At 55.2% G+C, this 27663-nt stretch overlaps 5 protein-coding genes across 5 annotated transcripts in view; 3 read left to right on the top strand and 2 right to left on the bottom strand.

The window, feature by feature from the left end:
• MONBRDRAFT_26273 (uncharacterized protein) overlaps positions 1-3448 on the top strand; it is a gene marked incomplete at both ends in the record, with an annotated part of 4113 nt that extends 665 nt beyond the window's left edge. The window contains 10 exons of the mRNA XM_001746684.1: positions 42-256; positions 392-511; positions 829-904; positions 1165-1225; positions 1317-1378; positions 1452-1548; positions 1644-1719; positions 1913-1979; positions 2122-3150; positions 3278-3448. Coding sequence (XP_001746736.1) covers positions 42-256; positions 392-511; positions 829-904; positions 1165-1225; positions 1317-1378; positions 1452-1548; positions 1644-1719; positions 1913-1979; positions 2122-3150; positions 3278-3448 — 1974 coding nt within the window. The remainder of the gene's footprint in view (positions 1-41; positions 257-391; positions 512-828; positions 905-1164; positions 1226-1316; positions 1379-1451; positions 1549-1643; positions 1720-1912; positions 1980-2121; positions 3151-3277) is intronic.
• Positions 3449-4603: 1155 nt separating this feature from the next.
• Positions 4604-8605, top strand: MONBRDRAFT_26272 (uncharacterized protein; the record flags this gene model as incomplete). Its single annotated transcript, XM_001746683.1, has 1 exon — positions 4604-8605. One exon carries the CDS (start codon positions 4604-4606, stop codon positions 8603-8605), a length of 4002 nt encoding a protein of 1333 aa, XP_001746735.1.
• Positions 8606-9038: 433 nt separating this feature from the next.
• MONBRDRAFT_9031 (uncharacterized protein) lies at positions 9039-10460 on the top strand (the record flags this gene model as incomplete). Its single annotated transcript, XM_001746682.1, has 1 exon — positions 9039-10460. The coding sequence occupies one exon, from the start codon at positions 9039-9041 to the stop codon at positions 10458-10460; it is 1422 nt and encodes a 473-aa protein (XP_001746734.1).
• A 568-nt stretch (positions 10461-11028) lies between these two features.
• Positions 11029-16438, bottom strand: MONBRDRAFT_37460 (uncharacterized protein; the record flags this gene model as incomplete). The annotated part of the gene is made up of 16 exons (XM_001746564.1): positions 11029-11234; positions 11340-11424; positions 11543-11615; positions 11692-11794; positions 11914-12064; positions 12201-12302; positions 12401-12496; positions 12617-12724; positions 12867-14138; positions 14248-14376; positions 14477-14638; positions 14758-14914; positions 15000-15169; positions 15624-15712; positions 15797-15902; positions 16259-16438. 16 exons carry the CDS (start codon positions 16436-16438, stop codon positions 11029-11031), a joined length of 3189 nt encoding a protein of 1062 aa, XP_001746616.1.
• Positions 16439-17361: 923 nt separating this feature from the next.
• On the bottom strand, positions 17362-27569 carry MONBRDRAFT_37459 (uncharacterized protein; the record flags this gene model as incomplete). The annotated part of the gene is made up of 12 exons (XM_001746563.1): positions 17362-18412; positions 18527-18673; positions 18788-18880; positions 19033-19181; positions 19331-19526; positions 19646-19774; positions 20096-20280; positions 20365-20484; positions 21252-21466; positions 23758-23853; positions 24051-24187; positions 24781-27569. The coding sequence occupies 12 exons, from the start codon at positions 27567-27569 to the stop codon at positions 17362-17364; spliced, it is 5307 nt and encodes a 1768-aa protein (XP_001746615.1).
• Positions 27570-27663: the final 94 nt, after the last annotated feature.

Here is a 27663-nt window from a genome sequence, read left to right as displayed (position 1 = left end):
TTCCCCCCCCCCCCCCCCCCTCCCGTTGATGCCCCTTGTAGATTCTAGATGAGGCTGACCATGAGCAAGAGGCTTCCCCTCTGAGCAGTTCCGCACAATCCCTCCCCATCACCTTGGCCCCAGCTTTGGATTTAATTCCACACCTGGAGTTGGATCCCGTTTTCGACAAGGAAGATCAAACGCTGACTGTCCGGCTCAACAACATGACCAATGGCCTGTTCCTAAAAACCACGATTCCAGGCCGCGATGAAGAGCTGTACGTACTCAAAGCTGTCGCGCACTCTTTGTTGTCCAAGACAAGCCCCATCGCACGTTCGTTCGCCGAGGCAATGCAACGCTTCTCTGTCACGTCTCTTGCTCATTTCAATCGTGCCAAACATCTTTTTGGCAGCTGGAAGCTCGGTGCGATGGGCCGACGCCACATGGAGCGTCTTTTGCGCGCCAAACCTGGACCAGGCTGGTTTGCATTTCGTTCCAGTGAAGTTCATCCCGACGACGTCCTCTCCATCAAGTATGGCGATTTTTGGCGCTTGGCAACCAATCTCGTCACCCGTTGATTTGACTTTGGCCGAGCTCGGCACACCGCCTTTAGTGCAAGCCCAGCAACATACATGCTGGCATTGATACCCCTTGCCTGACCCACCTAACTTGACGTAGACTGGAGAATGATCGCTGTACCCACGTCATTGTACACTTGAGGTTTCAGCAATATCATGTCGGCGGCGTCGACTGTCGCACGCAAGTCTTGAAGCTCAGCCCTGCTAGATCCGTGGCACCACTGTAGCTGCCGTCACCTCATCACTACGCATGTTTGTACCTCACCGTTAGGCTCAGGCATGTGTTGGCCACGGCCTTGCGCAATGAGAGCATAACGCTCAGACCGCTTCTCAACACTGATCCTTTGGTACTGTTTCGTACTTTCATTGGCTTGACCGACCTGCGCCCTTGTCACTTGCTCATGGGGATAAGAAAAAGGCTTTGCCCAAGAACTCATGAGCATTTGAATGTTAGCTGGATAATCTCGGGCGTCCTGAGACGATGCCGCGGCCGTCGCCGCCTGAGCCGGCGGCAATAGACCCACAAAGCCAGGATGACGCGCCCCCACCTCTTCCAGCACGCCCCAGCCTTCGACATCAATATATGGTTCCAGGCCGGATTGGGCAGTTTCTGCAGAATGCGAGCTCCAATGCCGAGCTTGCACGTCGATTTCAAGACTACATGGGCCGTAAGTAGGCGGGCAAACCCTGCACCACATGGTGGCTCGACAAGGTTTGCCACATCCTCCGTGCTGACCGTGGTCTCTTCTTGGTGTCTAGGATCCATGGATCTTGCCACCTTGAACGTGGCGGCAGACATGCCAGCGCACGATGCTGCAATTGTACGTCCCCCGTGCCATCCAATCGAACGGTGCACTCGTGCCTACAGTGCTCATGCTAACATGTCAATGGCAGTTCTACCGTGGTGCCTGCATCAACCATCTCATTGCGGCTTGCGAGCGAGCTCGGACCATATATCGGCAAAATGCCAGCACCTTCCGCCTGCTCCAGGGTCCGTGCACACCCCCAGCAACGCCTCTGCACGCTTGCATTCGTTCTTTGTCACATACCCCCAGTTGCATTGACGAATCGATATCTGATTTGCAGCTGAGGATCCGGCTTTTGAAGCCATGGCCATGGACTTTGAAGCACTGGATGATCTTTTGAGCCGAGCTTTGACCTTGTACGCGCCTCGAGTGTGCAGTCCCATGGCATGAAAGCGGCTAGCTAGGGAAAAGTGCGCGTGTGCGATAAGGGGGGCGGGGTCAGGAATGTTTTGCTTTGTTTCGTTTCCTGCTCCTTTCGAGTTTGTCACCTGCCCATTGTGCTCACGAAAAACCGATTGCGTGTTCATGTCTGAACTTCAAATTCGGCAGGTTGCGCCGCAACGAGTTGGTTGATCCGCGCCAACTGTACCTCAATGTAACAGAGACCGTCGAAAGGGTAAGCAGCTTGATGCACTGGACATTGGGTCATGACATTGTTTGTTTGTATTCTTCTCCGAAACGGCTTCTGTTCCGCGCTTTGACCTTTTCTTGGCACCAGTTGCCGGCCTCACTCGACTCGCTTACCTGTTACCCTGCAGATCCAATCGCAAATCACTCACGGAACACGTTTCAACGTTGGAGCATGCATTGAGGTCATTCGCAACCTGCAGACGCTTGTCGAAGCCGAAAATCGTGCCGTTCCTCCACGCCGACCGCCTCGACCACACCTGGCAGGTTGGCAACGTACACGCCGCGATGCTGGCGATGACGAGAACGAAGCTAATGGCGAGGATGGCGAGGATGGCCCAGCAACTGAGCGTGCAGCCATGTTTGTAAACCCTTCAACTGCCGAGGACATTTACGGCTCCCGAGAGGACGTTGCGGACATTCCAGCACCAACAACCATCGCGTCAAGGGCTGCAGATGAGGACTCGGATTTTGATCTGTCCAGCAACGATGACGATGACAGTGATGGGAGCTCTACATCTTGGAGCAGCAACGAACTATTGCATGGCCCTGGGCCTCATCCAGGCGCGCCAGCGCGATCACACGCACCAGGCGGCGCTCCTTTTTTGGATGCCGACTATCATGATGAGTTGGAGCGCACTATTGCTGCCCTTGAGGGCGAAACTGCGTCGGCCGAGCCGTCGGTTGCGGCCTCAACTCTTACAGATGTCCCTCTTTCCGATCCAAGTTCTGCTCCAGTGCCCCCCATCACGGGCCCAGCCAAGGCGGGTGCCAGCGAAGCGGGTAGCACGAGTCCAAGTGTGCGGCGTACCCGATCTGCACGCCAACCCGTCTTATCGCGTCGCCAGACTGAAGAACCACGACTAAGCCGCTCCTTTCGCGAGCCTTCACGCTTGCGTCGTGAGCTCAACTTTGCCGTCGCACCGCCTGTTATCATGGACGGCGTCTACACACCTGTGAACATGTCACCGGAGCCCTCTGATTTGGAAGACAATGCGACTGCAGTGCACACGGCTCCTTCCCCGATGGCTTTGTCGACAGCGTTAACTGCTGCTGCTGCTGAAAGCGCTGGGTCACAGGTATGGACCGCTAGTGATGTGCCACGGGCCCGCCGAGTTGAGGATCCGCACGCACGCAGCGCTTCAGCAGATGTGGCCACGGTTCGTCGTCGCCGTTCAACCACACGGCGTGGCTCAGTGCGGAGCGTGCGGGGAACACGTAGCCGAGCGGAATCTCTCGTCGACCTTGCTGGGTCGCTGAGCGGCAGTGTGGAGCGAGTCACATTAGCCATGTACGGTTGAACCCATATGTTTGCGTGTGTGTGTGTGTGTGTGTGTGTGTGTGTGTGTGTGTGTGTGTGTGTGTGTGTGTGTGCACCTTTTCATGAGCTTCTGCCTTTATCGCGTCATTGCCGTGTGCTGCTTTGCTTTGCTCTGGTTTCTGGGCCATGGGAACTGAGCGTGTATTGTCCCGACTTCCCAACACTTCAATGCCAACTCGTCCTCCGCGGCTCTTTTGCTTTGAGATGCTCTGCGCTCCTGATCTCATGAGCGTGCGTTTTCTTGACAGACGGCGCTCCTTACGTCGCGAACCGCAGCCACGCTTCTTCGTCAGTCTGCACGAGCACCCTCTTGTAGATGCCAGCAGCATCAACTCCAGGTACATGCTACTTTCTGCATCAAACCACATGGCATTCTTGTCTTGTTGACCATCGGCGAGCATGCTAACCTGTCGTGGTCCTCGGCGCGATCCCGATGTGGCATTTTCTTGCGGCTCCAAAGATGGATCTGCAACGGCTGTCGACGGCGCTCGCGTGAGCTGGAAGGAGAAGAACGTTATCGTTGCAATGGGTGTGACTTTGATCTCTGCAAAGCGTGTCTGCTTGAGCACGGCACGTCTGAAGCCCATTTCCACGAGCTGTTTCCCGCACCTTCCTCACAAGAGTAAGCTCCTCTGGCGCACCTCACGTTTGCTTTATCATCATTATTGCATGTTTGCTTGTTGTTTGTTAGCTTGTTCCTAACCCGGCCGTTGTCGTCGTCTTGATGGCGACACGGTGTGTGACCTCACAGGCTGGGTGAGGCAACCCCTGTCGATGATTCTTTTGTCGCCCACGAGCCATCGGAGATGCTCGCTGCCGGCACTTCGTCGGCCCGTGCTGGGTACGTAGGGAACCATTATGGCGATGGATATGCCGGGTATTGCTTGTGGCACTTCCTGGTGCAGTTCAGACAGCCCATGCCATCGTGCCCTGGCCATGCTTCCTTATTGTAATGTGCATCGCACCTTTGCAGCTCGAACACTGTTGCAGGCACGACGGCATTTGATGGGGACATATCCTCGGGATCTACCCTTCAAAATGACGCGGATTCGGCCGCTGCTTCACAACGTGGTGCCTCAACGCAAGACATTGAGCCCGAAGCTGACGCCACATCCACCACCGCGATGGCCGGTGATGGCAACTCGGTAGATAATCGGGAGGTTGTTCTACCTTTTCACGGGGACACACCTGAGCTGACTATCAGTCGCCGTCGACGACGACACGTTCGCCGCCGTCGCCCAGAGTCGTTGGCAGCCTCGTTGAACCGGGTCGAACGCCGGCACAATGATTGGATGGCGACTTCCTCGCCCCAAACTCAGGAACCCGGACTTCCAGATGCCACCGAGTCTCTAGATGGCGATCTGACGACCTGGGAGGCTGACTCTGCAAGTCGTATGCCTGTTCAAGCACTAGACGCAGCCCGCGAGGCAGCTGAGGATATTACACCCGTGCCAACGGAAGAGGACGCTCCAGAGTTGGCTGCCACACTGCCACCGAGTGCTCAAGCCGTGGAAGCTACCGCGCCCGAAGCCTCACCAAGCGTGGAAGCACCTGCACAACCGAAAGCAACAAACCATCCTAGACTGTTTGGAAGGCCCATTGGGCCGGCTAGCTTGAGCCGTGCGACACTTGAGCAGGTCATTGACAAGTATACATCGCGTCGGATGATCGTGATCATTCCCATGCTGGTGCTTGCTGTCGTCTACCTGTCCTTGGAGCTAGGTCGCTTATATCACGACCTTGGCCGCACGGTTCTCTTTGGCGTCGCAGCATCGGCCATGTACTCTTTACTGCGTAGCGTGCAACCCGATGCCAGCGCATCATCCGTGGGGCAACGATCAACAGCCTTTTCCCGGCCTCTCTACTTTATTGCCTTGAGTTCAACGGCCCTGATCTTGGACGCACATGCTGGCGGGCAGCTCAGTGACCGTGACTTTTATGGTATCGCAGTGCATGATCCTCAACTGATTGGACTAGTGCGCGACTTTGTGCTTGTGTGCATTCTCGCCAGCCCTGCCATGTTTCTCTTTGGCGTTCTCCCCATCTGGAGCACGGCGCTGCACCACCTATGTGAGCAGCTCGAGCTCCATGTTTTTGGCGGAACGGGCACCATTAACCTAGCCGCGGCCGCGTCTCGCGTGCTTCTCTCTTCTGTGGCCGTGGGTGTTTCGTGGGCATCATTTTATGGTGCGGCAGTGATGGCTGATGCCGACAGCACCATGACTCGGCAAGCTGTCTTTGCTTTGGCGTGTGGTGTTGCCGTTGGTACTTCCTTTTGGCTCGGTCGGTTACAGTCTGACGGCCTTCTGCTTTTCTTTGAGCGTGCTGCTTCTCGAGGCAAGACTCGCTCACCAAGCAATGCCAACAGCACAATGTCTGAAACCATTGAGCCTGGGTCTACCCTGCTAGCGGCCACGACAACGACCAACACCACCGCTCTTGATAGCACCAGCGAGGGTGCCCCTTTCGATGTGCCCCGCAGCGTCGATCCTCATGTCGAGCCGGATGCAGACCGTGCTCCGGGCGTAGCAGAAAGCAACACGCCGAGCTTTATGAGCACCTTCGAGAACTCGCAGAGGCGACTTTTTCAGCGCCGCGCCGCGTGGGACGCTTTGTGCGCCACAGCGCAGCTGCTCATTTGGCTGCTCATTGTGCTTACGGGCTTGTTTGCGGCAGCACAACCCCACCTGCGCCATTCGGCCACTGCCGTTTGCTGTGGTGTGAGTTTCCTTCTTTACTACGTGCTGCATCAGCTCCGAGCCGCTTTTCCGTTTGGATTCCGAAAACAGCCGCTCCTGACCAACCGTGAGGCTGGCACAATTCTCAATCCCAAGCGCCCTGTCGCGTCCTGGGTTGAGCAGCTTGAGTTTTGGCTAAACCGCAGCTTGCTGCACGTGCTGCTGCCGCTGGCCATCTTGGCCTTTATCAACGACTCAGCTGAAGTTCTTGTTGATCGATGGGGTACCCCCGTGGGCAGCCTTTTGCTGGCCCTGGGCGGGCACAAGGCTCTGCGTCTGCGCAGCGGCGACCTGTCCCTGGTATATGTTGCCATGGCTGCAGTTGAGCTGGCGAGTGCGTATGACGTATCACTATCGGAGACGCCTGTTGTGGATCTCTTTGTCGTGCATTTTCTGCTTGCCAAGGGCTACGAGTGGCTCTTGAAGTTGCGATTCCTTCTGACCTACAATGGAGTGTACCACATGCACGATGTCCTGGGATCAGGCTTGCATGCCTTTACCTGGCCTCTTGCCCTCCCTCATCTCATTGTCATGGTGGTGCAGTCGGGCATTGCGGCACTCGTGTCGGCGCCACTTTACCCTGTGATGGGGTCGGCCATCTTCCTGGTGTCCTACTTTCGCCCAATCCGCTTTTGGGAAAAAGATTACCGAACATCTGCACTGGAGCAAGCCACCCTGCGCTATGATTCTCGCGGCCGAATGTTGGACGTGCCTGCCAACGAGCTCAACGGCATTTTTTACCAACACGTACTGCTCAAGCTTCGATTGCAGCTTGCACGTGACATCCAAGAGGGTCGTTGGGGTGTCGTGTCGGCCGGCGACGTTTTTCTCATGTGTGACCTAGATAATCGCATGACCATCTTTGTGCATATCATCGAGCGAGGTGATGGATTTGTGGCGTTTCAAATTCGCGGCCTCGAATTTGCTGGCACCTACTGCCAGTCGCGTGAGCTCGAGGCGCTGGACCGTGATCCCAATGACGACCGTGACCTGTGCCAGCGCTGCCGCCCGTGCACGCGGTTGCCGTGGCTCTCGTGCCGTGCCATCTTGCGCCAACAAACCTACGCTTGGGAGGCCGTCTCCCCCATGTACGTACTCAAGGGCTATTCAATCAGTTTGAATCCAGCAAGCAGCATGTTTGGGTCCTACGAGCTCTGCCGCGTACTCTTTGACATGCTGTCGCGCGCAATCGTGTACTACATGGCCACAGATGCCGAACTGACCTGTCGCCTCTTGGCCTCACCTGAGGTGCAGGCGGTCCTCAAAGAGTATCACCCAGATTTCGTCAACTGGGACCCGCTGTTCGTGATACAGTATCACGAAGACTATGACGCACGCAAGCGTGGTATGAGTCTGCAGCGTTTCTACGAACACTACGGTGATTGGCTGAAGCATTGCCTAGAGCAGGCGCGCACGGACGCGGCTGATGATGTGAGCGTATTAGATTCGGCGGAGTCGGCCGCCACGTTGACCATTGAACACGATACGGTTCGCCTGTGTTTTGCTTTGTCACTCCTGGCTCGGCGGACAATGCTGCGCAAGATGCAGCAACTACGCGCCCAGTCGGATGCCTTTTTGCATGGCTACCACGCTCTGTTTTCCGGACTTTTAAAGCCGTCGGGTGTTCAAGACCGTTGGTTGGAGCTGGCTGTGCCTGAGGCTGTGCCACGGCTTGTGTATCGCAGTGCGCGGATGGCGCTGCGTTTACACCAAGACCACTTTTTGGACCCAGCTGAATATGAAGACATGACCACGCTGTTTGAGTCAATCCAGGATTACGATGATCGCAAGAGCATGATGCGAACAGTCATTTGCAACGAAGCTGATCGCTCGTGGCGCCACTCAGTCATGTCTGACTTTCCGTCGCTCTTATCGCTGCGCTATAACCTGGACGACTCCTCCTACAACCGCGAGTTCTTCATTGTGTCTTTGACGGGGCGTTATCGGAGCTACAAGCTGTTCAAGGTCAATCGCGAGTGCGTGCGTGGCCTCTGGGCGGCACAGCAGCAGGAGGTGCTCTTCCTGCGCAACCCTGCCCTCGAGCGCGGCTCGATTCAAAACTGCATCTGTGTGTTGCGCAATATGATCTCGCAATCAAATGATCAACCCGTGGGCTACCCCATCTTTGTCAGCCCAATCGTGACCAGCTACACGCAGAAGCCCGATCTACCAGACCCCGTCGCTTGGTTTGTGCAGACGGCGCGGTGGCTTCAGCAGCGCTTTGCAGCCATGTTCGCTTTTGGCAGTGGTGGTGGGGATCTCGGTGGACCGAGCATCGGTTCAAGAGCCAGCGACCATCGGCCTGCACGCCCACATCAAAGCAGTGTTCAAGAGACTGCCACGACCATGGGACCAGAGCAAACAACTTCTCACAATGGTCCTCACCACGAGGGCCGCACATCCGAGGCTGACTCTGAGGTGCTGTTCCAGGAGGCGGCCTCTGACCAAGAGACTGAAATCGAGACGGTGATTGATGTAGCCATGACAGAGCAGCTGCAGTCCTCGACAATGACCCACTTGGACATTGACATGGTTGACGATGCCGTGGACGTGTAGAAGAGATGAATGTGAGCCGGCGGCTGGCCCTCTGCCTCATCCATCGCCTTTTGACACCTTGTCGTTCAAGAGAAAAGAAATGAATAAACCGTTGCTGGTCAAAGAGACACCGACATGTGGAGCAAATCGAATCTAACAAATCTGACCAACCCTCTCTCTTTGCGTTTCGCCTTCTTGTGGTCCGGTCTTTTTGCCAGATCAAGAACGTTAACGTTAATCGCTCAACTTTAAGAGGTGGCTTTTTTTTGTTTGCTTTTTTTTTTTGTTTTGTTCGTCACACACACACACACACACACACACACACACACACACACACACACACACACACACACACACGTGTGAATCTCTTTCGCGCATTTTTAGCACCAAAAGTACCTGATTTGATCCGCCGGTCGAGGCCAGCTCACTGCCATCTTGAGTGGGCGCGAGTGTGATGGCTCAGGCTGCTGTCGAGCATGATGAGTTGGCCAGCGTTATTGCAGCGGCGCGGCTGGCGATACCGAGCCGGCGTGATGCCTCGGCGCCCGCTTGGGAGCGCCTCCTGTATGCAGCCTGGCGAGAGGAGCGCCGGCGGCCAGACCTTACACGGGCCTTGGCGGAGGCCGCTGCTCAAGAAGCTGCCACGCTTTCTCCTGTGGGACTTGCCAAATCCCACTTTTTGTTAGGCAAAGTAGCAGCCGAAGCTGGAGGGGATGCCGGTGTTGGCATCGTCCATATCTGCACTGCATTGCGGGCGGCTGCTTTCCAGACAATCTTGGTCAGACCTACAGATACTCAGCCACGCTCCCTTGTTCTGACGCAGCTCGAGGTCTGCGGTTGGCTGTATCACTTGTCAAGGCTCTTGCACAACCAGGGCCAGAATCGCACAGCTTTGGCCATCCAGCGAGGTGCCACCGAGCGGCTTTTCCCATCATCGTGGCCACCCGGTGATGCCCGCGGGAATGACGCCGAGGGCTCACCCACATTGAAGCTTCTGCATGTACGAGAGTGGTGGCAGCCCGTGATGGACGCTGCCTCGTCCGCCGAACCCAACAAATATCACCAAGGCATGCTATTGCATGCCTTTGTCCTGCAAAGCGTGACGGCCCCGGCTGCTGCCCAGCACATGGCGCCCGCCATTGCCCATCTGCTTGATCAACACAGGGCGCAGCTCATCCGCCAATACAGCGCCGAAGTTCGCTACGCCGTGTGTCTCGCGCGCCTCTTACCTTGGCCCAAAACGGAGTTGGCCACCAAAGCCCTCTATCTCTTGGGTGACTCCCATATCTTGCCCATGGCCTGGACGAGCGTTCCTGTTTGTCCGCCTGGTCATGTGGTCATGCACCCGCGCCTGGCCATGGGTGTGAAGGCGTGGCACTTCACGCCCAACCTGCCCCGCCCCTCAATCCATCGTGCGACGTTGCTGGCGGCTGCCGCCTCAATTCCTGCTGACAGCATTGTCATTGTAAGTGCCGGTGAAATCGATCTTCGAGAAGATGGCACCATCGTGGCCTCGCCCAAGCACTTCGGTCCGCATCGGCCCCCAAAATATCCAGACTTGGAATCGGCCATTGCCGCCACCCTCCAAGGCTTTGTTGCCGGCTTGCAAGACCTTCAATGCCAGCATGGATGGCGCCAGATTCTGCTCCACCCCGTGCGCCCCATCCCCCCCAGCCACAGTAGCCCCGACGGCCGTCGTTTGCATCATGTCATCCAACAATGGAATGATAGCCTGGCACAACGTGTGCAGTCCATCCCCGGCATTGCTGTTCTCGACTTTTTCTCATCTTTGTTAGACTCCTCGGGACATGCACTATGGTACGTTGACCATTTGTTCAGCGACCTGCTCACGAAATTAACCTGTGTTCCTGCCTGACGTGTCCGCACGGCTTCACGCATGGTTTGAACTGTGCCACAATGCCCCGCAGTGACACCTACGACATTGGTGATGGCTTTCATATGAATCGCCGCTATCTTCCCCTTTTGCATGAGCACCTTGCCCCATGGCTGGAAGGCAAGCTTCTCAGCACGCCGCAGAAGCACTGATTGACTTTGGCCTTTCAAATGCCAATTGATGCCCCATGCAGGCTGAGCCTGCTCGGTACATATGAACATACACGTCAACGGGGCCGCCGCCCTCCACCTTCACAGAAGCTCCGTACCACGTTTGAAACCACATGGCATACAAAGCCGCAATGTGATGTCGTTCTGTCATTTTACTGGTGTCGTTCTTGGCACATGAGCCAATAAGGACAACCAACCTTCAATCAAAATCGCTTCGGAAGACTAAAGGTGGTCGATCGCATCAACATCAACTCGTGGTGGCGGATACCGGCACAATAACACCGCAATGACAAAAAAGAAAGCACCAAGACACCAGAAAACAGAGGCGCGCGAAATACTCTTGCGGTAGCCAAACAGGTAACAAGAAGGGAAATCACACATTACGCTGATTCGCTCACAGTAGGCGTCGTCACCCGAGATGGCAGACTCTGGAAGAAGCGCTCCACCTGCTCCAACGTCATGCCCGTATGCAAAATTCGCAATGGTGCCAATTCGACATCATGATTGGTGGCTGCACTTGCCTCGCTATCTTCGACGCTGCGCAAACCTGGACTCAGCGCCCATTCCACAAAAAAACGAGCGGGATCTGGGGGGAACATTGCAATGCACCCAGATCAGACAAAATAAAAGCAAGAAAAAGAGGAAAGAGCAAGCCACTCATGGTGCCTCTTGCAAACGACAACCCACGTACCCGAGCCATCCATGTCGTGTCTTTCAAAAAGCCGGCACACAATGTGCGTGAGGTAGCCCAACTCCTCAAGCTTGCAAATATAAGCCTGCGTCGGATGGATGTGGCAGGATGAACGTGGAGGGGGAAGAAAAAGGAGGGGGTTGGCGACGAGAAAATTCAGAATCAAGCAAGACACCCCCAAGACATGGATTTGCTGCAGGTACCTTGGCACTCAGCCAAGCCTCTGGAGAGGAGACGAGCGGCACATCCGTGTTGGCTTGCAGGCGTGGCTGCCATCTACATTCGGAAGTAAACCGGTGCGGAATGAGGGTCGTGGAATCAATCGCAAGCAGTTGAACAACAGCGTGCTCACCTCGAAGCCAGATCAGAGGCAGCGCGAGAGCGGTAATCTTCATCACGATCAGCATCACCATCTCCATTGGCGGTTGCACCGGCTTGATCATCCTTGCTTTGACCTAAGAAGTCAAACAGACCAGGCAAGGCGACATGATTTCAAGCCGCCCAACTGTTATTTTCGTGCCCCCCACTTTCTCATTCAAATTTTCAGCCATGTGCATCAAACAGGTCTTATTACCTTCAACAAGGTCGGAATAGCTGTATTTGCGGGTCGGCCCCGCACTAAAGAGGCCGTAGTCGCCACATCGCAACACGTTTACCAAGGCATGGATGTGGGACTCTGACGTGAAGTACAGCCGAGTGCGCACGTGACGATTGGGACTGCGGACCTGCGGACCATCATCGCAGACATGCATACAATCAGGTCGCGCCGAAAAAGGCAGGGGGCAGCACGGCGCACCTATGACTCAACGCCCCTCTTCTCTGTCCCCCCTCCCCCCGCAAATACGAGCTTGTCACACTTACTTTGATAAAGCTGTCTCCAGAGTTGAGGCGGTGCGAGACTTCATGCTGAAAGACATCGTGCTGGGCGTCCTGGCCTGCCGAAACTCGCAAATCGTGCACGATCTACACGGGAAGGAGCCATTGCATGACTTAATCGAACGCAACGGCAGCACAGGTGCCACAGGTCCAGCAGATTGGGTCATTTGACAACAAGCACGCACCTTGCGCATGAGATCTTCACCAATGGCATAACCAATGCCAAGCTTCTCCTCGTTGGTCACGCCGTACTCTTGTGGCACAACAACATTGGCCAAATGCTGGCAGGGGCAAGAGCCACAGGTCGCATGAGAATCTCGCGTCAATCACTGGACTGCCCGGAGTCTTCCAACGTTGGAGGCAGTCGCTTTAAGAAGTATGCCTAAACCCGTCAAACCAACCTGTGACAGCGTCAAAATTTCGCTACTCTGGTCAATGCCAAAGTGCGCGTTGTGTTGCAGGTGGTATTTGATCGAGTCGTGGATGTCAGGAATCTTGGAGACCACAAACTACAAAAACGCCAGGCCAACCATTGCAAAACGGGGGTCAACTAAAAACGCCTGGCGTGCTGCAAGGTAGCAGACCATGGGAGCTTGTTGGCCCAAGCTTCTGAAGTTTCTACGTGCAGAGCTAACATCAAAATAAACTCACTTTTTGCTTGGCTGTGTCAAAAAATTCATCGCGCAGTTTCTCCCATCGCCGACGCAGCAGCACCAAGGGCTCGCCCTGATAGGCGCGGACATTTGGATCTTGCTCGATGCGGTCCCCGAGACTCGTCACAAAGTCGACCACCAAGTTGTAGAGTCGTGTCATGGCTTTGTGTGGGTTGTCGAGCTTGCGCAAGGCTTTGCGCTGTGAGTAGCTCATGGCACTGAGCGGTGCGATCTTGGCCGCCACTTCGGGCCACGACTGATCGGCAAGCAGCGTGCCGTGAACTTTTTTCTTAACCTCATCCATCTGCGCGCGCGCGGGCTTGGTATCGTCCAGCAACGCGTTGACGGCGTTATCCTTGCGAACCAGGCTCACCAAGATGGGAGTGATCTCTCCATCAAGTTGCAACAGGCCCTTGGCAAAGGCCGCGGCAGTCATCTGCACACGACCTTCATCAGAGCTGTACAACTTGAGGTCGTGGCGGTAGGTGCTGTGCAGGCGCAGCAGACCATTGTCCTGATCACTGGATGGATACATGGTCTCACGAAACTGGACTCCTGCTTTCTGCGCTTGATCCAAGCCCATGGGTGTGACCTCGCCACCCCACTTGACGATGAGTTGGGCCTTGTTAATGATGGGTTTGCCAGTGCGTGTGTGAACGTAAGACGTGGGCTTGAACTGAACCTTGCGGTTGATGCCGCTGATGGGCCAGCGTGTCAACACGTGCTCGATTTGTTTGAGGTTGCTCTTCTCCTCGTCCGACAAGCGCTGGTCCCAGCGCAGCAGGTTCTGCACGCGCCGAAGAACGTCCTGCAAATGCTTGCGCGACTTCAGCTTGACTTCCTTGGTCGCGGACATGCCTTCAGGGGACCAGCGCTTGAACACCTCGAGCAGCTCCACGTGTGTCACGTTCATTTTGAGCTTCTCCTTGGGCGTGCGATCGCTATGACGGATGACGGCGATGACACACCGCAGTTCGGGTGCATCACGGCGCAACGGTTGTTGGGGAGATTGCAAAGCAAGCAAATCTGTAGAATCCGAAGTGTAATCCACCGACGGCACAGGGTAGCTCTTGTTGAGGAGTAGAGGGCTGATTGCGGACAGAATCATTTCACGCAAAATGCGAGCGCAGTCTACATAGTAGTGCGGGGATCGCTTGACAAACGACCAGCCATTGACGTCGCACACAAAGGACTTGTTGTCGGAGGTGCGCAGCAGATCAAAGCCGCAGACATTTTGCTTGAAAGCCTGCGTGACGCGGCGCGCAATGTCCTGACAGAAACAACGCATGACGCGAGAGATGCTTGAGACACCCAATCCAGTTTCATCGGATGACCTGCAATCTAAATCAACACTAACGCTTCAGGCCAAGCGGCCGTACCTTTTCAAAAGTCGTCAGGAGGATCGGGCAACGCACTTCCTTGCCGTTGGCATCCCGAAGAACCTTGCCATCGACGACGGGGGCCTTACGACCCTCCGCGTGCGCGTAGTTGGGGCCAACAGTGTAAACCTAGGGTCGAAGTGTGAGCGGAGCGTGTGTCACACCCCAAGTACCTCAGCATGACGAGCATTTCTGAAGCGCCGCCCAGCAACTCCGTCCAAGCGCTTACTTTGATATCGGTGCCCCCCGTGGGCAGAAATTGCTCAAAAATAAAATCCCCCTCTTCCGGAATCGTGTTACAGTCGGGCAAAAAGGCCGAGGCCTTATCTTTTTTCTTGCGAAACAAGTGTTGCGCCCCGCCACCATCATGCTGTGAAAAGTAGACATAGATCTGAAGAGCCAAAGCACGTCAAATAAGCAATTACAATGGTCATGTTGGAGTAAACAAAATTGAAGCACTTCATGTCTTGGGTACCGGGGCCCGGACAAAAATGCATGGCTCGAGCGTACGTTGTGATTCTCGGCATCAAGTGGCTTCATCACAAACGGCTTGGGCATGACCTTGCCATTGATCTCAATGGCATCCTCCCGCTCGACGACCACGTCACCAGCGCTGCGTCGCAGCACCATGTGTGGAGGCGAGGGAATTCCATTCTCCTCCAAAATCCTAGAAGAGCCGAGGCCGATGCGGTGACAATCAAACATGGGCAGGAGGAGTAGTAGTGGGGCCATCAGGGAAAAAACAAACTCACTCGTAGACAGACTGGCGGTCTAGCAGGAGATGCTGTGTGGCCAGATCATTGAGGAGAAAGGGTGAGCGCAATTTGACGTAGTCTTGCACCTTGCTCAGCGGATATCTATGGCAGCACGTTGACACAAATCGACCACCGAGCGAAGCGGACAAAGACAACAGAATGAGGCGCTGGGGACAATGCTATGAACCGGATTCATGGCCGTGCAGCGATGAAGCGACAACAAACCCGGAGGAGTAAAAAGCGATAAGGCAATCGCAGAGTGGCCAATGCTCCACGGGCGCATTCATCAGAAGTGACTCTGACAAGACGAGGATTTGAAACTCGGCATACACGGCCATGTTCTTCAAAATGTTCTGCCAAACTCACCGCCGCCGACACGACCAGAGCCCAGTGAGCACAGGGGTAAGAAACGAAAAAAGAAAAAAAGCAAAAAGCAAAAAGCAAAACGAAATTCAACTACAACGCTAAATGCCTCCATCCCACGTAGATGAGGAGAAGCAACAACGGCAAAGTGTGCCGGTGGCCGGAAAAAGCAAGCACACACGCGCACACACACACGCACACTCAAACACGCACACGCACTCAAACACACAGAATCCCGGCGACGGCATACAAACACACCTGCATTGGCTTGGCCATAACCTTCTTCTCCATAGCGATGACCATCAGTGTCACGTGATGCAGCGGGCGCTCATCAGCAAGATCGCTTTCTGCAACAGCTCGACACAATGTGGATGAGAGATTGTCCTCCCTAAGAGCTTCAAAGCCAACGGTCTTCGGACGTGCACACTCACCATCATGAAGGCGGCGCGGGGAGCGAAATTCATCCGTGCTCGAGGTATAGCGCCGGGAGAGAAGCTTGTTGCCATCTTTTGAGTTCTGACCAGAAGGTGGCGTGGCCTGCACAAAGATGACACAGCAAAATGGCATCAATGAGCAAGGGTCGGGGCAGGGTAAAGCTCGCAACGGCCAAAGATTGTCCACAACCGCAACCTCTCCTTCTCCCCCTCTCTACATCTATATCTCTCTGTGTTGCACGAACCGGCACTTGTGCTGCAGGTGCCTCATCCTTCTCTGAATCAACCCAAGTTGCAAGTGAAGTGACGTAGCAAATATTGTCCTGCAAGCATTCGAGGTCGGGGACAGGCAAATGCCATCGACGATGAGAATGTGCAAGCACACATTAAAAGCCAGCACCCTGCGAACAAAGCAAGAACTTTCATGACATGCAGTTTAGAGCGGAGGAGCGAGCGTACCAGCACAGGCTTCTTGTCATGCTCGGCCGGGTCACTCTGCGAGCGAGGCCGCATGGCCTTGTTATCATTACTGCCACTGACGGGCGAACGTGGATCGTCGGGGGTCGGTGGCTCGAGTCGGCTGCCACCAGGTGCGGGGCTGGGCGTGCCGCTGGGTGGGCTGGTCACCGAGCCCGCCATGGTGGCCACGGCTTCGAGTGTGTTGAAGGTGTCATTGAACATGTGATGTTGTGGAACCGCCGACACTGGTGTGGTGGCTGGCGTGGCGTCCCCAGAGTTATTCTACACCCAGGCCACCGTTGCTCGTCAGGCACGACCGAGGGATGCATGGCAAAAGCCATGGCACGCGCCCAAGCCAGAAACGGGAGCTGATGAAACGGTGTGGCTAAGCGACATACCTCTGAATGAGCATAAGAGCGGACTTTGGGATCCTCACCGTCCGTCTGCATCGGACCAACAAACGCTTTGTGAGTTGCACGCCAACGCGGGCGGGCTGACCACGACCACGCTCAGTCGAGCGAGCAACGCCGACCGTGACCGCACCTGTAGACGATTGCGGGCCTCCTCCAGCAAACGACCAATGGATGGCTGTAGGTTGAGTGGAGGGACGACGGCGCCATCTGAATTGCTACGGCTTCGCCCCTGACCCTTGCTCCGTCGTGGCGACGCCATATTTTATTTTATTTTTTTTTTTCTCGCAACAGATTAGCAACCGGCCAAAAAGAAAACTAAGTTAATGCAGAAATTTGTTGAATTATTGTAGATCCGGTAAAAGCTACACGCAAACTTGTTGCTAGAGTTGGTGGGGTTATTGTTGTAGGTGTGGTGGTTTTTGGCTGTTGTGTTTTCGATGGTATAGATGGTTGTAGAGGAATGGATATTTATGAACGTGAGGCAGCATTCTCGATGGATTTGAACGGTGACTCGAGGGTGGCGAGGCCAGCGCCCGGTCATCAATCAGGAAGACCATGTCATGGACAGTCATTCACCTTTGCCAGGTTGAACGGATCGAGCTCATCTCAGCACTTGAGAAAGCTTGGTCGGCTCGCAGTCGCAAATACATCACGCACATCACCTGGTCATCACTACAAAAGAAATCAGACTCACATGATAACAGCACAGTCCGAGGCCTTGTTGCCCTCGTCGCCTTGTTGGTTGGCACGCTCCCGAGCCACAGCGCTCATGCGTTCCAGAGCAGCACGACGCCGCGCATCTTCCGAGTCGCCTGCCTCCGTGGCGCTGTTTTCCGCCAAAAACTTGTCCAGCAGGCTCCCGGCTTGATCGGAGAGCCCAGCAAAGCCGGACAATCCCTGCGTCCAAAAGCTTGTGCCTGCTTCTGATTGTGCACGAAGCCAGCGATCGGCCTGTGATGTGGTCAGACGATCCAGGGGATTCACGGTCGCCTCAGCTTCAGTGGCTTCAGTGTCGGGCGCCACGGAGCCACTATCAGCTTGGGCTGCAGACGCAGGCGGGAGCGCTGAAACAGCCTTATTTGAAATTCGATCAAAGAGGCTCGTAACATTTTGTTCGGCGGACACCTCCGAGCCTGATGGAGAGCCCGCCGATACGGCGCCCTTCGCAGCAGATGCGTGCTCTGCAGTAGCGACGGCACTGCTCCCTTGAGCGTCTGAGTTTGGAGCCGTCATCACTGATGTGGCCGCGGGCGTTGGCAATGTCCGGGCGGGTGTGGGTGATGGGCTGGCTTCGCCTGCATCCTCAGATTGAGCCGCGCTTGCTTTGGCGCTGGCCATTTTGGGGGAAGGCAGCACACGCTTGCGACGCTGCGTGGGCCGTGCTGCAAGCTTCAGCCGCAACGTGCCTGCGCTCTGGTCCTCGTGCTCAACGACCAATCGCTGCAACAAAGCCAAACAATTTAGTGCCAACGCAAAATCAGCCTCAAGGGGGCTGGCCTCTGGCACGCTCTCATCCTCGGTTTCGGTCTTTTTGGCTGCGGCAGCCTCCAGTGCCAACGTGTAAAGCGCCTCCAACTCCATTCCTGGTGCCTCATCCTCGCCTTCGAGCTCCCGGCCCAAAATGCTCTCGACCCAGTTAGCTGTCACCAGGCGCTTCTCATCGGTATGCAGGCGCAGCAGATCATCTGCCTCAGGCTTGGCTGCGTCCACGGCCTGCCGCTTGCTTTTGATGCCCGCGTCCCTGTGAAGAGTAGTGCTGGCGTGAATATGCACAACTTTGCCCCACTCCCACGAACAGAAAAAGAAAGAAAAAAAAAGTCAACGCTTGAAGACTGGAAAAATGCTGTGGACACACCGGAGGAGGCGGGCTTGCGCTGGATGCACAAAACGGTACATGTGATCCGCCCCCATGTGCAGCAATGCACCCGTGGTCAAGAACACAGGTGTGCTGCAGACCGTCTTATTGAGCTTGAGAGCCACGTTTTGGGCTGTAGGCACCAGACTGGATGGAAGCAGGAGAGCAAAAGTGAACAACCCAGAATGAGGCAAAACGTCACTGCAACAGTCATGAATGTCCGCCGCAAAACAAATCGTTTGTACCCCTGCCTACACGTACAAGAAACAGTCGTGCTGCGCCCAGATCTCGCAGTGGTGATCTTGCATGTCATCGCCCATCAGGGTGACATCGTTATCATCGGCCGCACCAATTCTACCACCAACCAAGGTGATGTCAGCGGCAAGGGATCAGACACGCGGTAAGTCAGTGCATGACCCTGGCTCATATGGTACTTCAGCAACAAAGTGACGCTTCTTCATACACACACTTGCAGCCGTCACCAAGAAGCCGTTTGCAGAACCCACCTGGTACGATCCGTCTGCAGATAGTACAACAGGTACTCCTCCTCATCCAAAGCTTCGCCAAGATTCATGAGATGGGGCTGCTTTTGGGGGCTGCTGAGCCCGACCGCTGTTCCACCCTCGTCCACTTTGACGCCCATTTCCTTGAGAATCTGCCCATGGTGTGAGGCAAGCAATGATAAAACAGAGCATTGCCAGCGAAGAAACAGGAAGAAGAATGTGAAAAAAAAATGAAAAAGTCAAAAAAAAAAAAATTAAAAAGAAATAAAAAGACCAAGTCCCTATGCTGGGCTTTCCATACCTGATCGCGGTCAGAGCGCAGACGATCGGCGTATTCCAGCCGCTCCGCCCATGGGGTGGTCAGTTCCTTCATTAGCTTTTCGGTCACGGCAAGCTGTTCAACCGCATCTTCCGAATCCACTTCCTCTTCGTCGCTGTCTTCGCCGCTCCCATGCGCCTCAGCCTTGGGAGAGGGACGCTTGGGTGACCCCGGTGCCCTGTGGTGATGAATAAGGGCCCCATGGTTCATTTGTGAGTTGGTTGGCAGCACAAGACCTGAACAGGTCCGCAGACACCAGCAATTGAGCTGGAAAGAGAATACAGTGCAGGTACTGACCCATTCTTGACCATGCTTTGGAGACGCTGCACCTCCTCCTTGAGTTCGCGGATCATCTTGGCAGTTGGGTCTTCATTGACAATGGCACGACAAACAATCTGCTTGGCGCTATTGGCATAGCGAAGGGTACTACGTAGATCATTGGTTGCATGAGCCTCAAATTTCTTGATCCCTCGTCAGATTGCTGCTTTGAATCGCACCGGCCAAGAGAGGAACCAGGGAGGGCATACCTCAAAGTCTCATCATAGTTGATGTCGGCTGGGCTCACGGCGGCTACCATGGTAGTTTTTGAGTTACTGTCGTCCAACACAAAAAGAGCCAGATCCAAGCATACGCGCACATGACATGTGGTTTCAAAGGGTAAGCGTGGGCATAAATCAGGCCTTTGAGGCCCTTCACATCTAGGCAAAAGAGTGGCTCCTACAAAGCAAAGGGCGACACGACACATACCCGCCCAAAGATTCTTTGAGCAACCAGGTTAAAGCCGATTCACGATAAGGCACAATGGGGCCGCCGGTGTTCTTGTGGCCTTTTTTGCCTTTCTTTTTCTTCTTTTTGCCGCTGGAGCCTGAAGCGGTAGAATTCGAGGTTGCTGAGGCCTGGCTCGTACTGGCGTCTGCCAGCGCACTGATCACCTAGATTTGACGCACATCAGTCAGGTAGATGCATGGACGCAAATTGCGGCCTATCGGAAAATTTGTAAAGCTGTGTGCAATTACCTTGCCCAAGGCAGTCAAGGACTTGTTAATGTTGGCACCCTCCTTGAGCCGATCCCCTGTCGCGCCAGTGCTAGAAGCCCGCTCGCTGCCAGCGAGATCGACCAGATTGATCTTGGAGAGCTGCAAGAGTCGAGCCGCAAGGCAGAGTCAATGTGAACATGAAGGTAAGCTGTAGAGCAAAAGTACGAGCAAACCAGTATCGCGGTACCCCTCGCCAAGCACCCAAAATAAGGCTGACCTTTTCGCCGACCGTAGACCCGCCCTCGGAAGCTGTTTGATGGAAATGCATGCTGAAGATTGCATGGGAACTGATTCGTGACCGAAGCGGGGCGAAGGGCGGGGCGGGGCACGCAAGACAAAGGTTCACAAAAAGGGCGTCAGTACCGGTTTGCCCCATGCACTACATGCCAAGTCAGACCTTAACCACCCTTCTGATCATGTCGGCCAAAAAAAAAAAAAAATCCAGCAGCGACAAACCGAGAAGAGGTGGCATTCATATTGGTGGCAGCAACACGGCGGGCCTTGTTACCGGCCTCAATGTGAGCCAGGATATCATCGTAGGAGGCGACCTGCTCCACCAAGCAGAACACATGCTCCATGAGGAAACTCACGCGGACAAGCAGCATCGTTGTCAAGCCCCTGTTTACCAATTGATACAAAACTATCGCCAGAGGGCAAGATGGTGCCGAGCAATGCATGGAAACTGTGACTTTACCGCAAGTCGGGAAAGGTCTTCGACGTAGGGTCCAAGGACAGGGTGCTCGCGAACACGCAGCGTGTGTTCGGAGGAGGGGTTGAGCAAGTCCCGAACCTAAGATGAAGCTCCCAATCATGAGCGGAGGGAGTGTGCAACAATGTGGAGATGGACGGCAAGACACTGAGCCAACCTTCTCGTTGTAGATCTCCAGGTACGAGACTTCAACGTTAAAAACATGATCAGAGCCTTTCTCCTTATCAATGCGCTCAAACAAAGCGCGGCACAGGCGCGGGATCAGACCCTGTGACTCGGCTGTATCACCTGATTTGACGCAAGAACGGCACCCAAAGACATCAATGCGATCGACGAGCCATCGATGGATATCAAACAGGTTGCCGATGCAGGCTATGCAAAAGCAGGAATATGTACCGCCGGTCATTGTAAATGATTTGCCCGCGCCCGTCTGACCATAAGCAAAAATGCATCTGAAACGACAAGGCCCGATTTCAGTGAGGCCTGAGAGGCTGCGTGGACGAGCTGTGCAAGGCCTGCGATGACTGACGAATTGTAGCCTTGAAAAACATGCTCAACCGTCTCCACGCCAATGTCCTGGTAGACCCTTTCTTGGTCACAAAACTCGACCCCATCGCGCTGTACGAATCAACCCAAGGCACGGGTAAGTGCGTGTGAGGGACCCGGGGCGAGCGCAGCTGGTGCAGGCACTTGGTGCCAAAGAAGGTAAAGGGAGAGAAGCACACACACACACACACACACACACACACACACACACACACACACACACACACACACACACACACACACACACACACACACACACACACACACACACACACACACACACACACACACACACACACACACACACACACACACACACACACACATGGTCATGACTCCACTGGGAGCAATCAAAGGCAAAGGTGCTCTCGTTGCCAGTCGCAGGGTTGGTGATCTGCAGCCACAGCGCAAGTTGTGTTTGGTTAAAAGTATGAGCACGTGACAGCAAACAAGCAAACAAGCACGCACGGGCGCGCGCGAGGACAGCTGGTGGTAGCAGACCTGCGTGGTGTTGCCTTTCATCTGTACAATACATTCAGCCTTTTTCTTCCGCTCGCGGTCGTTAAAGGGCCGGACACGCACGGCCACCTGTGCGGCGCGCCAGTGGATTCAAAACATGAGCAAGGCGACACACTTCATTTGATGCTGCATGAGCGCCTAGACGAGTGGGATGAGAACGGACAGGGCACGCACCTTGACGCTCGACATGATGGATGACGCCGTTGGCGTTCGTTGCTCCTGGGTCTAGCTAGACCTCGCCCTTGTTGCGAGAATGGATGGAGGTCAAATGGTTTGACGTGTGCTCTGGTTGTGCGCGAAACGGGGCTATGCCGTCGTGTCAACCAAAACCAAACGAGTAACAACGACAGCAACTGGACGCTTCCAAAAAGCAGTACAAGTGTTTCGATGAGCGTGATGCGCAAAGACTACCAATGCAACCCACGGCTGGCCCCGCGCCTGGCTGCCAAAGCCTCTGGAACACTGATGGCGCCACGACGACACCAAGAAAAGAGAGAGACAGAAACAGAGAGAGAGACAGAGAGAGAGACAGAGAGAGAGACAGAGAGAGAGACAGAGAGGGGAGAGAGACAGAGAGACATAAAACGACTTTGTCCGCAGTCATTCATGTGTGTGTGTGTGTGTGTGTGTCTGTGTCTGTGTGTGTCTGTGTGTGTGTGTGTCTGTGTCTGTGTGTGTCTGTGTGTGTCTGTGTCTGTGTGTGTCTGTGTCTGTGTCTGTGTGTCTGTGTCTGTGTGTCTGTGTGTCTGTGTGTCTGTGTCTGTGTGTCTGTCTGTGTGTGTGTGTGTGTCTGTGTGTCTGTGTGTCTGTGTGTGTGTAGAACAGAAAGAAAAGAAAAAAAACGTTCAAGAGGGTGAGAAAAAAACGAGACAGGACACAGAGAGGACAAGACAGGCAGAAGAGAAGGGGAAGTGGAGGAGGAGGGGAAAGGAGGTGGATGGGATATCAGAAACGTGCCGATGTACAAGGCATAAAGTTCAATTGGCAAGCTGACAAGAGTAAGAAGACGGTCCCTTGTCGTGAGCCTAGAGTGATAAGCGAGGAGAGGAGAGGGGTCGGAGGAAAGCACACGACCAGGACTCGTGCTCCTCCGATCGGGTAGTGCACAAAGCCCCTCGTTGATTTACTGGGGAGAGTGCAAGCCGTGACGGCGAATGTCTGGCCCTCCGTAATGACGAAAAAAAAAAAACAATGAAGAGGCTGATCTGAGCAAGAAAACAAGAGAGAAGAGAAATAGAGACGAGCGCAGCGTTCTCTGACGGCGTGGTGCAAAAGCAGGCTACGATGCTCCAACCAGAAATTGTTGAAACGGGTTTTAGGACAGCATGACATGCACAAGCCTGGCTAGCAGAACAGTTGACATGGGAATGTCTCGACACAGGGTAACAGCAAGAGCGGGTGCGCCAGTGATCTCTATGCCTCCTTGGGAGCTACATCAGGTGTCAGCACAAAATGCGATAGCCAAAGTGAGCTGGCCCGCGGCACGCACGTCAAATCAAGGCCAGTATCCCTGTCCATCCCTTGAATTAATATTATTCAAAAGACAGACCACCGGATGCACATACACATGTGACGGATGAACAGTCAGAAATACGTACTGGGCACACGACGCTGGATGAGAGAGCCGTAGCGACCTTGGTCATCCTTTTGCGTGAAGCCGTTCTCGGAGGAAGTTGCAGCCACCAGCAGGACACCTGCGCAAAGAGACCGAGCAGGTATCAAATCAGATGAGCTGCGTCAAAAAACACGAGTGGCGTTACAATATGGTCACAACGACGCTAGAGCCAATGGCCACGCGCTCTTTGCTCCAAAAGCAGAATGCAAAAAAACGCCAGCCGCATCCAGCATAAGATGGCGCGCCTGGCCCGTCGCTGCGACAGAACGCACGCACCAAAAGCACCCATGGCCGTGGCTGCGACCAGAGTGGGCTGACGGTCGACCATGCGCCAAGTCCAACGCAGAACACCAGCAACGTTGATCTCGTTGGTCAAAGACCGAAACACGGAAGTGTCAGAGCCCGCCATTGTGCTAGGGAAACCGAAAATGGGGAATAGAAGGAAGGAGAGGAGCCGGTATCGCCTGCCTGTCGCTGGTGCTCGCCGCTGCCGTACGTCGTCGTCGTCGGGAAGAAATGAAAAGTCCGGAAAGCCCCACAGAACCGCTACTGCGTGTAAGTGAATGACAAACGTGATCCAGAGCAAATTAGTCGCTCTACTTCAATTTTATCTGACAATTGGCTCTTTACTCGGGGTTCGCCTCTTCGTCAACTCGTTGAATGGGCATGGCTTTCAAGATCGAGCCGAGATGGTCTTTGGCCAGGGCCCGAACTTCGTTGCCCAGTTTCTCCACATAAAAGGATGCCATGGTAGCCACAGCCTCCTCGGCCATATCTCCGCCCCGCAGCTGCAGTAATAGCGCCAGGTGTTGGTGCACAGCCTCACAACCCCGCTGCAGCTCGGCCTCGAGCTGCACGCGGCTCTCTGCCCACACGTCCTCGGGAGAAGAGAGAAGATATCTAGGCACGTTCAGGTATCACAGCAAAGGCGGGAAAGGAGAGTGAGCAGGCATTCAGAACACACCATCTTCACCAAGCCCCTGCGTGCGTGCGATGGGGTACTTACTGTCCCTCACGAATGGATGGACATGACGACTGCAGCCAGAGCTGCACCTTCTGCACCACTCCATACGTAATGGTCTGGATGAGCGTTGTCATTTGCCCCTCTATGGAAGGCACCGTCACCACCTGACCCAGCTTGCGCTGCAACAAGGGGGGTTTGCTGCCCGCCGCCTTGTCTCGATCCGTTACACGCTCTGGGTTGATTACCTTCTCGTTGCTTGGACCTTGGATGGGCTGCGTAATGGACCTCAGCGCTGCGGACAGCTCACCGTCGCTGCGCCACTGCCCGGGAAGTCGCGCATCAACAAAATGATAGTGTTCCAGCTGCACCAAAAGTGGGGGCGCCTCACACACGCTTGTGCGGGCTTGAGTCACCAATCGCTCCAGCCGTGGGTGGCTCAAGGTTTCTCCAAGCAGCATGTGGGCGAACAACATGGGTAGCGAACCGTGTGGCATGGGCTCAGCGAAGCGCGAGGTAGCTCGCTCCAATCGCACGAGCAAGCCTATGGCCTGCAAAACTTCAGGGCAGCCATGCCAGAGAGCCGTTCCCGGCCCAGCCAAGTACTGCACGCAAGACACGGTCCAACACAAACAGGCAACAAGGCAGCGCTCTTGATGCGCCCGCTCTAGGCGCACACACAAAGACAGCGGATCCCGCAATTCCATGCCGACTCGCTCCTGGGCTGTTGGGTGCAGAGGACGTGCCAAAGTGCGATAGACGAGCTGCGCCAGCACGCGGCCGCCAAAAAAAAGAAAATTAAAGCCGGTCACCAAATCACGATCCCGTGCCGTGCGTCGCGCTGCCTCTTCGAGCGCCACCATAAGCTCCCGGCTGAGAAAGTCGCGCAATTCCAGCGACCCAAGCACATCCACCAAATCTGGCACAAAGGAAAAGACAATGTGGAAGCGCGCCGACTCAAAGCGTATCCGTTGTCGTTCTATGGCCCGGTGTCGCATCTCAGTCGGCAGCAACAGCGAAGAGTCCTGCATCATTAGCAGCAAGCCTCGTGCAACGGCCGACATCCAGGCAAGCTTGCAGTCCCGCAGTTGCTGCCAGCATTCTTGAGCCCAGCTATCGAGCTTGCCTTGAGCCTTGCCCTGCTCCGCGCGTAGCCGCCACGAGCGCAAGTCAGATTGGTGGCCACGATGCTGGTCTGCCGTGGCCAGACAGTAGCCCTCGTACAAACTCTGTAGCACGGGCAGCCACTTATCCACCTCCTGCTGAGACTCGTGCAATAAAAGCTGAGCCAGGGGATCCACAGTCGTAAAGGCACTCGTCTGCAGACAACAGAAATTCAACACCACAATGAGATTTGAAAAAGAAAAAACCGAGGAGCAAGAGTTGAGAGGCAAAGAAGAATGCTCAGCGAGGCCAGCCATGGAAGAGCCGAAATGACGCACCAGCTGCGTAGCCAAGCCCTCGTCACTGCTCGACCTTTCAGAGGCAATCGGCCAAAGAGCACGCAGGCGCTGCTGCAGACGTGGAGTGAAACAAATCAGTTGGGCCTCAACCGCAGGCCAAAACCCGACGCCCAGTGCATGTAGCAATCGAGGAAAGCGCGCTAAGAGAGCCACGGTGCATGTCACCATAAATGCAGGCACCCAGCGCTGAGCCTCATCGGGCGTAATGCCAGACTGGGTTGCGGATGCGACAATTGCTGAGTTGGACTCGGCAGCATCCAAGGCAGGAGCCAAGCGTAGAGCCTCGAGACAAGCCCGCGCGACCTGGCTCAGCACCTGCATTTCGCGGCCGATCCCAGGATGGAGCTGTGGGCGATACTTCGCCAGTACCAAAGCCCCAATCTCACCAAGCAAGACTGCTAAGCGAAAGTCTGCCTCAGAAAGGCCAATCTCCTGAGTGGTCTCTGCCATGGCTGGAAGAGAACCACCAGAGTATGACCGGGCTGCGTCTGCATTCGTGACTCGGGCAGGGGAAGTTACGGTGGTCCCACCACTGTCACAACCCTGGCGTGAATTTGACATACTCGACCTGGTTTTCACAGACACGGTACGAGTTGCACCTGGCCTAGCCGTAGCCACGTCAAAGGTGTGTGAAGTGGTCCCTGCAGACTTGGTGCGAGACCAGGGACTGGCAGCCGGTGGGGCCGCCGGAAGCCTATCGGCCGTTGCTCCGGAGCCGGACAAGTTGCCAGACGCGTGGGGCTTGGAGCGAGAGGAAGTTTGGCGCCCACTGCGCTGAGAGGTTGTTGATTGCAATGAGGGAAAGTCAGACTCTGCGGGGATGGGTGCTATTCGTGCGTCCTTTTTCGTGACAGGCGTCGATGTGACATCGCGTTCGGGACCAACTAAAGGCTGCGGGACCAAGCGCTTTGTGGGGACACGCCGCCGTGGACCAGAGATGGGGTCGGGCGCAATGCCAGCTTCGCTATTGCTGGTTTGAAGCGGCTTGCATTGCGTGGCCACCCCATGTCGAGGGAGGCTCGCAGTGCGTGCTGTAGTTCGGCTCCCAGCTCGCACAGGAGAGCTTGGTGCGGATGATCGTGGTGGGGCAAGAAGCTGCAGGCGGTCGAGGAGAAAGGTAGGCAAGGCCAAAATGCTGTCCAAGTAGGGCTTGAGATGCACGTCATCACCCTGACCTTGATCCAGCCTCTGCGCTACATCGTGAGGCGAGAGCTCGCCGCGCTCAACCACCCGCACCCAAGCCAAAACAGAGCCAGAGTCAGAGCCAGCCTCAACAGACTGGCCGTCCTTGCCATCCTGCGGTCTGGCGGGCTCGCTTGACTGAGCAATGACCTTTTCAGTGCAATTTTTTCGATCCAATGACTCGGCCATCATGACTGCCGCTTAGGTGCCGGAGCTCGTCCCGCACCGAGGGGGGAAACGGTTGCGGCGCCCTTCTGAACAACAATCAAAGAGCAAGCGTGAG

Source organism: Monosiga brevicollis, genomic scaffold, assembly GCF_000002865.3.
Source record: "Monosiga brevicollis MX1 MONBRscaffold_13 genomic scaffold, whole genome shotgun sequence".
Taxonomy (NCBI): domain Eukaryota; class Choanoflagellata; order Craspedida; family Salpingoecidae; genus Monosiga; species Monosiga brevicollis.
Note: the sequence above shows the minus strand (reverse complement) of the source record. Positions and strands in the feature narration are given on the sequence as shown.